The sequence below is a fragment of the Hyperolius riggenbachi genome, chromosome 5 (assembly GCF_040937935.1).
Source record: "Hyperolius riggenbachi isolate aHypRig1 chromosome 5, aHypRig1.pri, whole genome shotgun sequence".
Lineage (NCBI taxonomy): Eukaryota > Metazoa > Chordata > Amphibia > Anura > Hyperoliidae > Hyperolius > Hyperolius riggenbachi.
The window spans coordinates 41248266-41263169 of NC_090650.1; the positions used below are offsets into that span (position 1 = coordinate 41248266).

The 14904-nt window shown below is 45.0% G+C and overlaps 1 protein-coding gene across 2 annotated transcripts; it reads right to left on the minus strand.

Annotated features, from left to right (window-relative positions):
- Positions 1–4583: 4583 nt before the first annotated feature.
- LOC137518147 (uncharacterized) lies at positions 4584–11985 on the minus strand. 2 transcript variants are annotated; one of them, XR_011020748.1, is made up of 2 exons: positions 4960–11985; positions 4584–4723 (listed from the first exon to the last, which is right to left on the minus strand). XR_011020748.1 is itself a non-coding variant. In XM_068235544.1 (2 exons), exon 2 carries the CDS (start codon positions 11122–11124, stop codon positions 5251–5253), a length of 5874 nt encoding a protein of 1957 aa, XP_068091645.1. In that variant the 5' UTR covers positions 11125–11495; positions 11732–11985; the 3' UTR covers positions 4584–5250. The 2 variants fall into 2 exon arrangements, 1 of the variants encoding a protein (XP_068091645.1); XM_068235544.1 differs by having other exon boundaries at positions 4584–11495; positions 11732–11985.
- Positions 11986–14904: the final 2919 nt, after the last annotated feature.

Genomic DNA, 14904 nt, shown 5'->3' on the forward strand with positions numbered 1-14904 from the left:
TCTCACGAAATTTCAAGACCTCGGCGGATGGCAAAATTCCATGCGAAAAAGAAAAAAAAATTAGGAAGCAATTAGGACGGCGGCTCTGACTATAAGTGTGAGAGCGGGTGGAATTTATCCGAAAATGGGGAGAAACGCGACAGAATTGGGGATATAGCTCTATAATCCCGGGCTGCACGTCTCAGAAGACAGCTGATGCTTGGCTCAATATGGGCCCCGCCATCCTCTGATTTATTGGGTAATTCTGAATTTGCCAGTATGTCTTGGGCTAATTAAATGCAGGGCGCTCCATTCAGAAATGTCACAATTGATTTGTCTTCTGCCGGAGCTGACTTTATTTCAATCTTCTGGAAAAAAAAGAAAAAAAAGCGTTTTATGAGGCCCAGATCCGCTCTCCAGCCATATCCATCTCTCCGGGCTCCTGGGGCTGTGTGAGGATAGCCCAATATCTTCCATCCAATATACATTTATTTTTAGGCGTTTTATGTATCTGTTCTGGGAGGTAGATCTCGAGGTTGTAGGAACCGCCGGCCTTCCTATTATCATGTCACGGATATAAAGTCAGACTAAAAACTAGAACTACGGAACAGAAAATGGCCCCATCCCTCAAGGCGAACGCTGTTCATTTAACTGCATGTATCTCATACATTTGTTTCCTGTCCTTTTTCTCGAATACAGGAAGCCATATCACTAATGTATACATTGAGGCCCATAAACAGGTTATTATGATGTGGTCAGTTAAATATACTAGAAAACACATAAAAAAGTGCACAAAAATTATTTTCTTCTATGTTACTGTCACTTACAGTAGGTAGTAGAAATCTGGCAGAATTGACAGGTTTTGGGCTAGCCCATCTCCTCATGGGGGATTCTCAGGGTTTTCTTTACTTTCAAAAGCACTAGTGAATGGCATGAGCAACTGCTCATTTCAACTGCCAGAATAATGTGCAAACAGGCGGTAGTGGTGGGAGGGACAGCCCGCATTTTTGTATAGACCAGGAGTTCCCAAACGTTTTGGGCCGAGGGCCGGGTCAACATACTTCAGACTGCTGGGGGGCCGGAGTATACATAAAATGATGTAGAAACCTTTGTGGGCCAGACAGTGAAGCATACCCAGGTGACAACCTCCGGTCCAATTGGACAGCAGTGTTACCTGATGTGGAATGTGATTGGAAACTAACGAATTACTGCTTTCTGGCTTCCATGTGGATGAGTGGTGCCAGCACTGCTATTCTATATGCGGACCACCAATATTTAAAGATGTAGCTGACCGCATCTATAAGTAATACATTTTGTGTGTGGGGGGCTGGTAAAAAAGCCTCAGGGTGCCACATTCACCCGCGGGCCTTAGTTTGAAGAACATTGGTATAGGAGGCGGGGAAGCGGCGGTGAATGACAGGCAGAGGTAAATAGCAGGCTAGCGACAATCTGCTTGTTGCTAGCCTGGCCCTTTTTTTAATGGGGGACGGCAGAGCTCAGGGGGGGGGGAGGCACATTGGAAGGACACAGAGGCACGGTAATTGTATACAGAACATGCCTCTGTGTCCTGATATAATTTAACAAACCCACCTCAGGTTCTCTTTAAAAATAATAAATGAAATGTTGAGAATCCCCCATGAAGAGATGGACTAGTCAAAAATCAGTTCTGTCAAATTTCTACTTTTCTACTAACTACTGTAAGGGACAGCAACATAGGAAAACGTAATTTATAGCTTATTTTACTCTAGAAGAAACATACTTCTTATTTGTATGCGTTTAAATATATTTTAAATTTTGCAGTTTTTTCATGATAGTGGTCATTTAAAAGTGAACCTGAACCGGGTAAAATTATTTAAAATAAACATATGATATACCTGCAAATTAATATCACATGGTTCCTCTCAGAAGCTCACCATTTTTTTTTCTAACAACGATTCCTTCCAGTTTTGACAAGATTTTGTCAGAACTGAAATATGTCAGTTGATGCCAGTTATATATAAGTTGCTGTGAGTTATAACTGAAAGGACAACTGATGAGCAAGGTAATGTCCATGTTTCCCTATGGCTCAGTTGGGCCATATACGGTTTAACAGAGTGCTGACCAGAAAGCTTTTATGAGTTGATAACCTTTTTTTAAAATGTAGGACAGAGAATTAATTGATCACAGTGGACAAACAGGATGAAGGAGAGGAGAGAGAGATTGATAAGTAGGCTACACGGGAGGCAAATATTAAATGTGTATGGGTACTTGTGTATTATCCCGTCTAGCAGAACGGGCTCGGCAGTTAGACAGGCTGGAAAAGTGTGCACTGTGCTTCTTGAGCAGCTGATTCACCACAGATCAGCTGCCCCGTTCCACACAGCTTTCCTCACTGCGCAGTGTTGTAGCCTGTCCCGAAGTCACAGCACTTGTCTGTGTAAGATGTGAGTAGAGGGGCTGTACAGCACACTGAATGCAGTTGACCTCCGCTCCATAGACAGCAGCCGCTGATCCCTGCTTAGGTAAGCTCTCCCCTGGTGGGCTATGATTAGGGGCGAGACCCTTTTATAGACAAGCTGTATGATAGCGGGCAGATTGCTGCAGGGCACAGCGATGTACATAGCAGGGATTGTGAGGTGGATCACCTTGTGCTGGGCTTCAGCAAGTCCTCTTCCCTGTAATGTGATTAGGCAGAGTTGGTATGCCGCTAGAATCACTTGTAATTCCCCTCCTCCAGGCTGGAAGGCTTCATGCCTCTTTCATTATTGCTCTCTATTGTTCTGCTGTCTGATCGCTGACGGAAAAGCCAACACAGCGCATTGAGGAAAGCTGTGTGGAACGGGGCAGCTGATCTGTGGTGAATCAGCTGCTCAAGAAGCACAGTGCACACTTTTCCAGCCTGTCTAACTGCCGAGCCCGTTCTGCTAGACGGGATAATACACAAGTACCTGTTTATGTTTATTTTTGACTTTTAATTTTCAGTTCAGGTTTGCTTTTGGAAAATATGCTCTTTGTAGTGTATTTGTTATTAACTTCATAAGCAGAATAACCTTGCAAGCAGGTGACCTGAGGAAGGGCTACGCCCGAAACGTGTGCCTCTGTTCGCTCTGATTTTTTCAATACAGTGATTGATTAGCTTTCTGAGTGCGGTCTCTGTGTGTGTTTCTTTGCAATTGCTTAACACAGGAGTGGTGTACCTGTGAGAGACCAGCACCGGCACTCAGCTCCAGGAGCCCTGGACTGACACACGGGTGTGGAGGTGTGAATTTTCTACTATAATCATTTTTAAATCTTTTTGTTAAAACTTTTCAACCCTATTTTTTCCCCCTTGCTTCTACCCTCTCCCAGAGCGGTAACAACCCTGTAACACTCTCTCAGACTTTTATACTGGAACCTGAAGCAATAGATATATGGAGGCTGCCATATTTATTTCCTTTTAAGCGATACCAGTTGCCTGGCTGTCCTGTTGATCTCTTTGGCTGCAGTCTTGTCTCAATCACACACCTGAAAGGAGCATGTGGCTAATCTTTACAGAATTTTTTTTTTTTTAGAAACATCTAATCTGCATGATTGTTTAGGGTCTATGGCTAAAAGTATTATAGGCAGCAGAGGATCAGCAGGGCAGCCAGACAATCTGAAAAGGAAATTAATATGGCAGTCTCCTTATTACTCTCACTTCAGGATCCGAGCAACATAATAAAACAAGAAATCAAGGGAACCTTCCCCTAAGGGAGATTCTTAAAGGATACCGGAGGTGACATGTGACATGAGGAGATAGACATGTGTATGTACAGTGCCAAGCACACTAATAACTAGGCTGTGTTCCTTTTTTTTCTCTGCCTGAAAGAGTTAAACATCAGGTATGCAAGTGACAGTTTCTGTCTGGGTCGGGACTGGGTCAGACTATAGCATCACCCTCACTGATAAGTAATTACAGCCATAAAACACTTTCCTGTCAGTAAATGGTTTCTGAGAGAAGAAAAGAGATAAAAAGGGTCAATAATTCATAGATTTGAGCTCTGCTATACTTCAATGAAGGTGTCATTGGGCAGAGAGAATGGAACAGTAAAAATTTAAAAACTAGATTTAAATATAAAATAAAACTGTGCGATATCTAAAAAAAAAGGCATTAGTAGGAGATGGAGGATAGATACAATTGTTTTTCTCATCAGTTTATTTTCACCTCGGATGTCCTTTAAATGGTGTAAGTATCCTTTTGGGAATCAGGAATTGAGGGTCATGTGACCTAAAGTAAGGTCATTTTATAGATCAACTCTTCAATTATTGTTGTATGGAGTTGTTGTTTCTTTTTACTCTGTTTATTAGATTTCAGTTTAGAGTTAGATTTTAAAGGGAACCCAAGGTACGAGGGATACGGAGGCTGCCATAGGTATTTCCTTTTAAACAATGCCAGTTTCATGGCTGTCCTGCTGATCCTCTGCCTCTAATACTTTTAGCCATAGACCCCGAACAAGCATGCAGCAGATCAGGTACTCTGACAGACAACTGGCATTGTTCACAAGGAAATAAATATGGCAGGCTGCCTCCATATCACTCTAACCTCGGGTTCCCTATAATGGATTGTTCATTACATTTCAGGGAGGGGGGGGGGAGAATGTCTCCTCCTGTCCTGTCCTCACTACCACGTGTACCCCTGGGGCGTGTATGGAGCTTAGCAGGCAGATAAACACCCTCCTACTACTCAATAAATTGAGACCAGGTAATGATCTGTAGCTTTAATGAGCTGAAGTAAGTTGGTACGAAACTGTGAACAAATAACAGAAAGGATGCAATAAGTACATGAACTGCAAATATACATATCACGTATCAGCCTACAATAGTCTAGTGCATACAGGAACATGGCTGCATGGTTAGCTGACTAGGCCTCACTATACAGTTAAACTACTAACTAGCTGCCTACACAGAAATACACATAATGCATGCCTACAGCTAGTAATAATCATGCAGATTCATAAAAAACAACTAGAAAGAATGCCTTACCGGCTATGCAGCCATTAGTGGAAGCACGGAGAAGATTCCTCAGCAGAGAGCATGTGAAAATGGCAGCTTCTAGAAGGCTACTCCCTTCTTGTCTGGTGCATGAGGTCACAGAGGAGGAGGAGTAACAGAAAGGCTGAACTTAACTTAGAACAATGTAATGTAGTGGTCAATAGGTGGCGCTGTCCTACCTCATTTTAACACAGGATAAATCCTGTATGGATTAGCACACATTTCACTGAAAGATGTCTGCAAGACATGACACTCCCCGTCTGGTATCAACAGATACCACTATCATTCAGTAGGGGATAATAAGAGAATGAGTTCACACACTGGTCTGAGAAACAACTTGGTCTCTTGCTGTCTGCAGACCTTTACTTCTACTTTGCGGACATTTCCATCCTCACTTGGTAACGTCTTGGTGACAAGTCCTAGAGGCCACTCATTTCTCTGCAATTGGCAGTCTTTTAGAAGAACAACATCGCCGGGTTTCAGGTTGGGCCTTACAGTCTGCCACTTGTTCCGTGGTTGCAAAGTAGAGATGTATTGTTTCTTCCATCTGTCCCAAAATGTGTCAGCAAGGCACTGCACTTGTTTCCATTGACGTTTGTACATGTCTTTAGTGCTGAACTCACCAGGAGGAGGACTCACTTTGCCAGTCTTTTGGGTAAGGAGGGTTGCAGGAGTGAGAAGGAATGGTTCTTCTGGATCACTAAGAACTGGAGTCAGAGGTCTAGCATTGATGATAGCTGTGACTTCAGCCATGAAGGTTACCAGGCTCTCGTGAGTGAGCCTTGCAGTTCCTACTTGTAGAAAGATGGAATCCAAGATTCTTCGGGCTATGCCGATCATCCTCTCCCAAGCTCCACCCATGTGAGAGGAGTGAGGTGGGTTGAAAGTCCAAGTGCAGTCCTGATCACTCAGGTATCTTTCCACAATCTTGGCATCAACATTGGAAGAGATCTGTAGTTCTTTAGCAGCTCCAATGAAATTGGTGCCTCTGTCAGATCGAATATGCTTCACAGGACCTCTGATTGCAATAAACCGTCTAAGGGCGTTGATAAAGCTTGAAGTATCCATAGATTCGATGACTTCAATGTGAACAGCTCTGATGGTCATACAGGTGAATATGACTGCCCAGCGTTTACTGTTTGCTTGACCTCCTCTAGTTTGACGTGCTGTGACGGACCAAGGCCCAAATACGTCAAGTCCAACATTGGTGAAAGGAGGATCCATACTGAGCCTATCAGCAGGCAGATTAGCCATCTTCTGTGTTTGTAGCATACCACGAAGTTTACGGCATGTGATGCAACTGAAGATGATGCTACTCACACATCTCTTTGCCCCAACTATCCACAATCCAGCAGTATGTAAAGCTCCTTCTGTAAACAGTCTTCCTTGGTGCTTGACTTGGAAGTGGTAGTGTTGTACAATCAATCTTGTAACATGATGATGACCGGGAATTATCAGAGGATTCCTTTCATCAGGCTCTAGACTTGCTTGCTTAAGACGACCTCCTACTCTCAGTAGACCGTACTTGTCAAGGAATGGGTCAAGTTTCTTTAAAGAGCTGTCTTTAGGGATAGACTTGCTGTTAGTGATACAGGCAATCTCTTTGGTGTAGATTTCCTGCTGTACAGTGCGAATGATGAAGTTCTTGGAGTGCTGGAGTTCTGCTATGGTGTATACCTCTTGACAGTGGTGCCAACCTTTGCACTTCTTAGCATCATTCGAATTGGTTCTTTGAAAAGATCGGGCTATGTGAGCTAGACAGGTAATGGCTCTAACAAGTGATTTCCAGGTAGAGAATCTCTTGAAGCGATGAGATTCAAAGGACTTGAAGAGTGTCACTGTGTGAAGTGCAGACACTTGTGGACGGATCTCAGTGTCTGAGTCTTCATCCACTAGTTCAAACATGTTGTTCTGGTGAACTGCTGGAGTGGAATTACACAAGAATGCAGGACCTGTGAACCAAGTTGTATTCTTGAGATGACTTGCTGCAACAGCTCTGGTAGCGTGGTCCGCAGGATTGTTGTCAGTGGACACATAATGCCACTGTTCTGGACTGGTGGATTTCCTAATCCGCAGCACCCTGTTGTTGACATAAACATAGAATCGTCTGGACTCGTTGTAGATGTAGCCTAAGACTACTTTGCTGTCTGTGTAGAATTCAGCCTTTTTAAGGTCAATGTCAATCTCAGATGTGATTAGCTCAGCCATTTCAACAGCTAGGACTGCTGCACAAAGTTCTAGTCTGGGTATCGTGTGCTCAGGCTGTGGTGCAAGTTTTGCTTTGCCCATAACAAAGCCAATGTGGCATTGTCCTTTAATGTCTATGGTTCTAAGATAAGCGACAGCAGATATGGCTTTAACTGAAGCATCAGAAAATACACAAAGTGTATGATCTTGGACATCTGTAGATGGCACAGGAGCATATGTGCGTGCAACTTTAAGGCTAGACAGAGCTGTTAGAGAGTTTCTCCATTCTACCCACAGATTCTTCTTGTCAGGAGGCAATGGAACATCCCAGTCAGTAGTTTCACGGGTTAAATCTCTGAGCAAGGCCTTACCCTGGATAGTTACAGGAGCCGCAAATCCCAAAGGGTCATATAGGCTGTTGATTGCAGATAGGACACCTCTGCGAGTAAAACTTTTTTCTTCCTTGCTAACTTGAAAGGTGAAGGTGTCAGATTTTAAGTCCCAGAGAAGTCCAAGGCTACGTTGGACTGGTAAAGTTTCTGACCCCAGATCCAAGTCCCTTAGGTCATTAGAATGATCTTCAGAAGGGAAGGCTTCCATAACTTCTTTGCTGTTTGAAGCAATCTTGTGAAGTCTCAAGTTGGAGCAGGCAAGCATGTCTTGGGCTCTTTTGAGGAGACTGATTGCAGAGTCATTGGAAGGTAATGATTTCAAACAGTCATCTACATAGAAGTCTCTTTCTACAAACTGTCTTGTGTCCGACCCATATTCTCTCTCTCCTTCTTGAGCAGAACATCTGAGTCCATAGATAGCAACTGCAGGTGAGGGGCTGTTCCCAAAGATGTGTACTCTCATGCGATACTCTATGATGTCCTTTGAAGGATCATTGTCTTTAAACCAGAGGAATCTGAGGAAGTTTCTATCCTTCTCCTTAACAAGGAAGCAATGAAACATCTGTTGGATGTCGGCAATCAGAGCGACAGTGTCCTTGCGGAAACGGAGAAGTACCCCCAGTAGCTTGTTATTCAGGTCAGGGCCTGTCAGCAGCACATCGTTTAGGGAGATGCCTTCAAATTTGGCGCTAGAGTCAAACACTACTCTGATCTGACCTGGCTTCTTTGGATGATATACTCCAAAAATTGGCAGGTACCAGCATTCTTCAGGACCTTTAAGGGGTGGGGCAATCTCTGCATGATTGTTCTCAAATATTTTCTGCATGAAAGAAAAGAAGTGTTCTCTCATTTCTGGCTTTCTTTGGAAGTTACGTCTGAGAGAAGAGAAACGTTTAAGCACTTGTACTTTGTTGTTAGGTAGGCGTCTTCTCTGAGTTCTGAAAGGAAGGGGTGCAACCCAACTGTTAGTGCTGTCCTTCACAAAGTCTCGTTCCATTATTTCCAAGAACTGCTTGTCTTCAATAGATAATGCTACCCGATTATCATCTTTTGACCTCTGGAAGACTCTGCATCCTAAGTGGTCTTGGTCACTGTCACAGGCATCATTGTCACTAGAGACATCTGTGAAGGGACAAGGTAGATGGGAGGCACATGGTAGCTCCTTTATGAGAAAGTTGTTGACACATGGTTGGAAAAGTGAGGGGCGTCCACTTGCAAGTGTACTTGTGAACATACTATGAACTGAATCTGGCTTGTGCACACGCCCTAGGCAGACCTCACCTATTATGACCCATCCTAGGTCTAGCTTCTGAGCATAAGGAGCATCATGGGAACCATCTATTTGTTTTCTCACTTTATGGATTCGTAGGATATCCCTCCCGAGTAGCAAGATTATCTTAGCCTGTGGATCAAGTTCTGGGATCAGGTGGGCTATACGCTTCAAGTGTGCATGATGTAATGCGACATCTGGAGTAGGAATTTCAGATCTATGATCAGGAATCTGGTTGCACTCTATTAGAGTTGGTAAGGGCAAGCAGATGCTTCCATCTATAGCTTCGATCTGGAAGCCAGATGCTCTTCTCCCCGCCGTCTCCACAATTCCTGCACAAGTCCTTAGTGAGTATGGAGAGCTGGGGCCTTTAACATTGAACATATCAAAGAAGGTTGGGTGGGCTAGAGACCCATTGCTTTGATCGTCTAGGATGGCATACATTTTTACTGCTTTCTCCCTTTGTTCTGCTGGGTAGACTCGGACTAGACACATTTTGGAGCAGGATCTTCCACCTGTGGCTCCTTTGCAGACCTCTGTGCACTGTGGAGTGACCTCAAATGTAACTGTAGGAGTGTCACCCTCCTCCCCGCCATGCTCGGTTGTGCTGTGAGTATGTTGTAAAGTCCATGGAGCTGGTCCAGGATGTAGTGCTGTGTTGTGATCTGTGCTATCACATTCTTTACAATTTTCACTAAACTTGCAGTTCTTGGCAAAGTGAGTGGTGGATGAGCAGCACTTGTAACAGATGCTATTCTCTCTAAGAAAGGCTTTACGTTCCTCAATGGGTTTCTCTCTAAAGCCTCTACATTTCAGCAGAGAATGTGGCCTTCTGTGTATAGGACACTGCTTACCAGGGTCTCTAACTTTGTTTGCTGCCTGGGAGGAGCCAGCAAACCTGTGGGGAGAGTCTGGGGAAGACAGTTCAGTCTTGTGAACTGCCACTGAAGCTTTGTGTGAAGGAAGACCTGGAACAGAAGTACATGTTAGTGCAAAATCAAAACTAGGATCATTTCTTATCTTAGCCTGATCCTGTATAAAGTCTACAAACACAGAAAATGGAGGAAATGAAACATGGTATTTTTTCTTATAGTTAGAACCACATTTAACCCACTCATTTTGTAAGCCAGGGGTTAACTTTTGTACTATGAGGTTAACACCTCTGGCAGTGTCAAAATATGCAAGGCCTGACAGATCACCTTCAGATTTGGCTACCTGAAGTTCCATTAACAAGTCACTAAGTTCCCTGAGTTTCTGCAAGCCTTTGGAAGCTATTTTAGGGAAATCTTCTATCCTTTTAAACAAAGAGTTTTCTATAGCCTCCACTGAACCATAACATTCATCAAGTCTGTCCCAAACCATTTTTAGTCCAGCTGCTGGGTTTCTTATGTTAATGGACCTGATTCTTTTTACATGCTCAGCAGATGCAGTCCCTAGCCACTTAGCTAAGAGGTCCATCTCCTCACTAGGGGACAGTTCAACATCTTTAATTGTGTTCTTAAAGGAGGACCGCCAGGCCCTATAACTCTCAGGGTGATCATCAAACTTCACAAGTCCCTTGGCAACCAGCTCACGCCGTGTGAGGAACTTAACAATGTCCATGCTGGTTTGAGCAGGAGCAGGGAAAGATGGTGGTGTGTTGCCATAGTGAGAAAGTGGTGTGTAATCATACCTGTCAGTAGTCTCTCGTTTTGGTCGAAATGTCTCATACCTATTTGGCGTGTAAGGAGAAGTTCCTGGAACGTTATGTGCCGGTTGAAGTTCCGGACGTGGTGGCAGGTGCTCTGAAATCAGTTCATTTTCTATATTGACTTCTGGCTTGCTGGCTGGAGGCTTATTCTGGTTTTCTGTCTGGGCTGTGAATTGAGTTTGATGAGATCTGTCGATGAGGTCCCGTTGAGCATCTTCCATTGACAGGAAAGAGTCGATCATTCTGGAATGTCGATGGACATAATCTGAAGTGCGCTGCAGGGGATCCTGATGGGCGAGATCAAGGCTGGCTGGCCTGCTGTGTCTTTCGTCGTCTGGGTGGATGAGTGCTTCTAAGGCTTCTGCTTTGGCAATAGCTGCAGCAGCTTCCCTCTGTGCTGAGAGCTTCTCTAGTGCTGCTTGCTGTTTTGCCCTTTCAGTTTCAAGTGTCGCTTGTTGCAGCTTTAGCTGCATCTCTTGCTCTGCGAAGGCAGCACGTGCTTTTGCAGCTTCGGCTTCTGCGCGGGCAATGGCGGCCGCATTGCTGACTGACGAGGATCTTGTAGAGCGACTGACTTTAGACCTTGTCTTGTAAGAAGAAGTTTGGCTTTCTGACATGATGCTGCTGTGAAGGATCTTGACTGTGTAGAGACTGCTGCGTACTGATATGCACGTAGCTGCGTGGTAGTATAACTGTCTCTGTAGTCAGTATCTTATTTTCCACTCACTGGGTAGCAGCGTTTCACTGGCTGAGAAGCTAGCCGGTCTGGTTCCACTCGCGGGTAGCAGCCGTTTCACTTGCTGAGAAGCTAGCCGGTCTGGTTCCACTCGCGGGTAGCAGCCGTTTCACTGTCCTGTCCTCACTACCACGTGTACCCCTGGGGCGTGTATGGAGCTTAGCAGGCAGATAAACACCCTCCTACTACTCAATAAATTGAGACCAGGTAATGATCTGTAGCTTTAATGAGCTGAAGTAAGTTGGTACGAAACTGTGAACAAATAACAGAAAGGATGCAATAAGTACATGAACTGCAAATATACATATCACGTATCAGCCTACAATAGTCTAGTGCATACAGGAACATGGCTGCATGGTTAGCTGACTAGGCCTCACTATACAGTTAAACTACTAACTAGCTGCCTACACAGAAATACACATAATGCATGCCTACAGCTAGTAATAATCATGCAGATTCATAAAAAACAACTAGAAAGAATGCCTTACCGGCTATGCAGCCATTAGTGGAAGCACGGAGAAGATTCCTCAGCAGAGAGCATGTGAAAATGGCAGCTTCTAGAAGGCTACTCCCTTCTTGTCTGGTGCATGAGGTCACAGAGGAGGAGGAGTAACAGAAAGGCTGAACTTAACTTAGAACAATGTAATGTAGTGGTCAATAGGTGGCGCTGTCCTACCTCATTTTAACACAGGATAAATCCTGTATGGATTAGCACACATTTCACTGAAAGATGTCTGCAAGACATGACACCTCCCCATAAGTTATTTGCATCTTTGTTCTCCAGAAATAAACTATTTAGCTTTCTTTATTTTAAGGGTTTGTTTTGCTATTTGGCATTTTTATGCAGGTTTTAAATCATCCTGTAGATTTCCCCAGTGCTTTACGAGGAATATTAGAAAGTTGTGTTTGATAAAATGAAATGGGCCGACTGTTTATTATTTGCTGTCAGATTCTATGTTTCCGTGGTTTAAAATGATTAAAACGGCAATACATGGCGCTCGTTCGTTTTTTATAATATCGCATGAAACGAGGGAAGCGCTTCGGCGCACCCTTCTCCCTATTGCAGCGTCCCGGCGCAGCGTCTGTGAAGTTTTATAGGAGGAAAATAAAACAGGAAAATGTCAGGCTCAAGGCGAGTCTATGTGCACTGATGGATGAGTCAGAAGGAAGCTGCGCGAGCTCAAGTGGGGCTGATTCGCTAACGGAGAAAGGAAAGCCTTGAACAACATGGAGGTTGTGCAGGCTTGATGTCAGGGGCGTAACAATCGAGGATGCAAGGGATGCAGCTGCAAGGGGGCCCGTGGGGAGAATAAGAAGCCACAGGGGGGCTGAGAGACTGACAATTAACCAGCTGAGCGGTCTGGACGAGCTCAGCTCGTCCAACACCGCCAGCGGCTGCCGCTCAGGCCCTGCTGGGCCGATTTTAACGAAATAAAAAGCAGCACACGCAGCCGGCACTTTGCCAGCCGCGTGTGCTGCCTGATCGCCGCCGCTCTGCGGCGATTCGCCGCGAGCAGCGGCGAAAGAGGGCCCCCCTAGCCGCCTGAGCCCAGCGTAGCCGGAACAAAAAGTTCCGGCCAGCGCTAAGGGCTGGATCGGAGGCGGCTGACGTCAGGACGTCGGCTGACGTCGATGACGTCACTCCGCTCGTCGCTATGGCGACGATATAAGCGAAACAAGGAAGGCCGCTCATTGCGGCCTTCCTTGTTTATTCTGGGCGCCGGAGGCGATCGGAAGATCGCCTCCGGAGCGCCCTCTAGTGGGCTTTCATGCAGCCAACTTTCAGTTGGCTGCATGAAATAGTTTTTTTTTTATTTAAAAAAAACCCTCCCGCAGCCACCCTGGCGATTTAATCAGAACGCCAGGGTGGTTAAGAGAGAAAGCTTTCCGCTCTATGTAGGGCCAGTGCACACCAAAAACCTCTAGCAGATCTGCTAACGCTAGCGGTTTTTGAAGCAGATTTCTAGGCATGTTTAGAGAGGTTTTCTAAACACACCTAGTGTTTTCTGGAGCGTTTTTGTGTAGCAGATTTCATATATTGTTACAGTAAAGCTGTTACTGAACAGCTTCTGTAACAAAAACGCCTGGAAAACCGCTCTGATCTGGCATTTTTCAGAGCGATTTTCCACTTTCCTATACTTTAACATTGAGGCAGAAACACCTCAGAAATCTAAAAAATGCTGCAGCCCCCGAGTTTGGGTTTGTGGAAAAAACAAACCGCTCTGGTGTGCACCATCCCATTCACTTTCATTAGCCAAGCGGTATTCCCCTGCAAGCGTTTTAAAAATGCTTCAGAACTGCTCTGATGTGCACCAGCCCAAAAATTGTTTTAATGACTGCATCTGCTTAGCCACTGATAAGGAATTATACAAAGTTTTGTAGACAAAGATTTGTAGACAGTCCCTATTCAGTGTGCATCATGCTCTTGTGTAGAGTGAGTGTAATATGAAGCTGAGGCTGGGGCACATTTGTCTGTCAGTTTTCTGCACACCAGGGGCTTGATTCACAAAGCCGTGCTAACCTACTTAGCACGTCTAAAGCCTTTAGACGTGCTAACCAGGGTGCTAAGTAGGTTAGCACCGGATTTCTCAATCAGATCGCGCGCTAACTACTGCGCGCAAAGTGTTGTGCGCGCAAAGTCCTATGCGCGCGCTAAGTCCCATAGACTTTAATGGGCACTTCGAACGGAGCGCCCTGCGCTCTGTGCAATGCGCGTGCAAAACTTTACGTGCGCGATGCGTTTCACGTGCAAATTAGCGCGCGAAAAGCTCTTTTAGACGTGCTAAGGGGCTTTTCACAGGCGTGCTAACAGTTAGCACCACTTTGTGAATCAAGCCCCATGTGTGTTTATATGTGTGAAAACACGCACGTTTATCACAGAAGCTAATGTGATTGATAGAAAAAATGCATGCAGTGCTTCACTGCTGTCTGTTTTTATCTGCATGGGGAAAACACATTCAAGTGTGCACTAGCCAATTAAATAACATTGGCACTCAGTTTACCTGTGCAGAAAGCGAGGAGGAAGGGTCCCCATCCAAAGTTCTGAAGGGGGGCCCAGTGATTTCTAGTTACGCCTGATTCCCTGCTTGATGTGCTAAGGAACATGAAGCAGAGGTGTAGCTATGGGGGGGGGGGGGCAAGGAGGGACACATGTCCCTGGAAACAGCACTGTAAAGGGGCGCAGAGCATGGCAGTGAGAGGCAGCTCGCTGGCTGCCTGATGTGCCCCTTTGGGCACATTGGCTATCTAAATGGGGGGAAGGAGGGGACATCTGACTATCTAAATAGGATTTGTACATTTGGCTCCAGCTATGACCACACCCACATTCTTATGCGTGGCCACGCCCAATTTGTTCAGAGGGGGTGCAAAAACTGTCTTTGTCCCCAGATGCTGAAAAGCCTAGCTACGCCTCTGACATGGAGGCCACATGTCATTGGAGAAAACATAACCGTTCAGGATTAAAGAGAAACTTTAGCGAAAAGGGGGAGAAAAAATAAATCAAGTTCAGAAATAGAAGAGAGATCAAGAAATGATTGATATGCTCCATGTCATTTGTTCACATTGTTTGATCCACAATCAGCCTGCCTACTACTAGCAGACATGAAAAAACACAGACAGCATCAACTGCCATTATCTATCACACTGTATGAGGGGTTTCACC

Excerpts from the sequence above, each read along its gene's own strand:
- LOC137518147 (XM_068235544.1), bottom strand. The coding sequence starts at position 11,124 with ATGTCAGAAAGCCAAACTTCTTCTTACAAGACAAGGTCTAAAGTCAGT.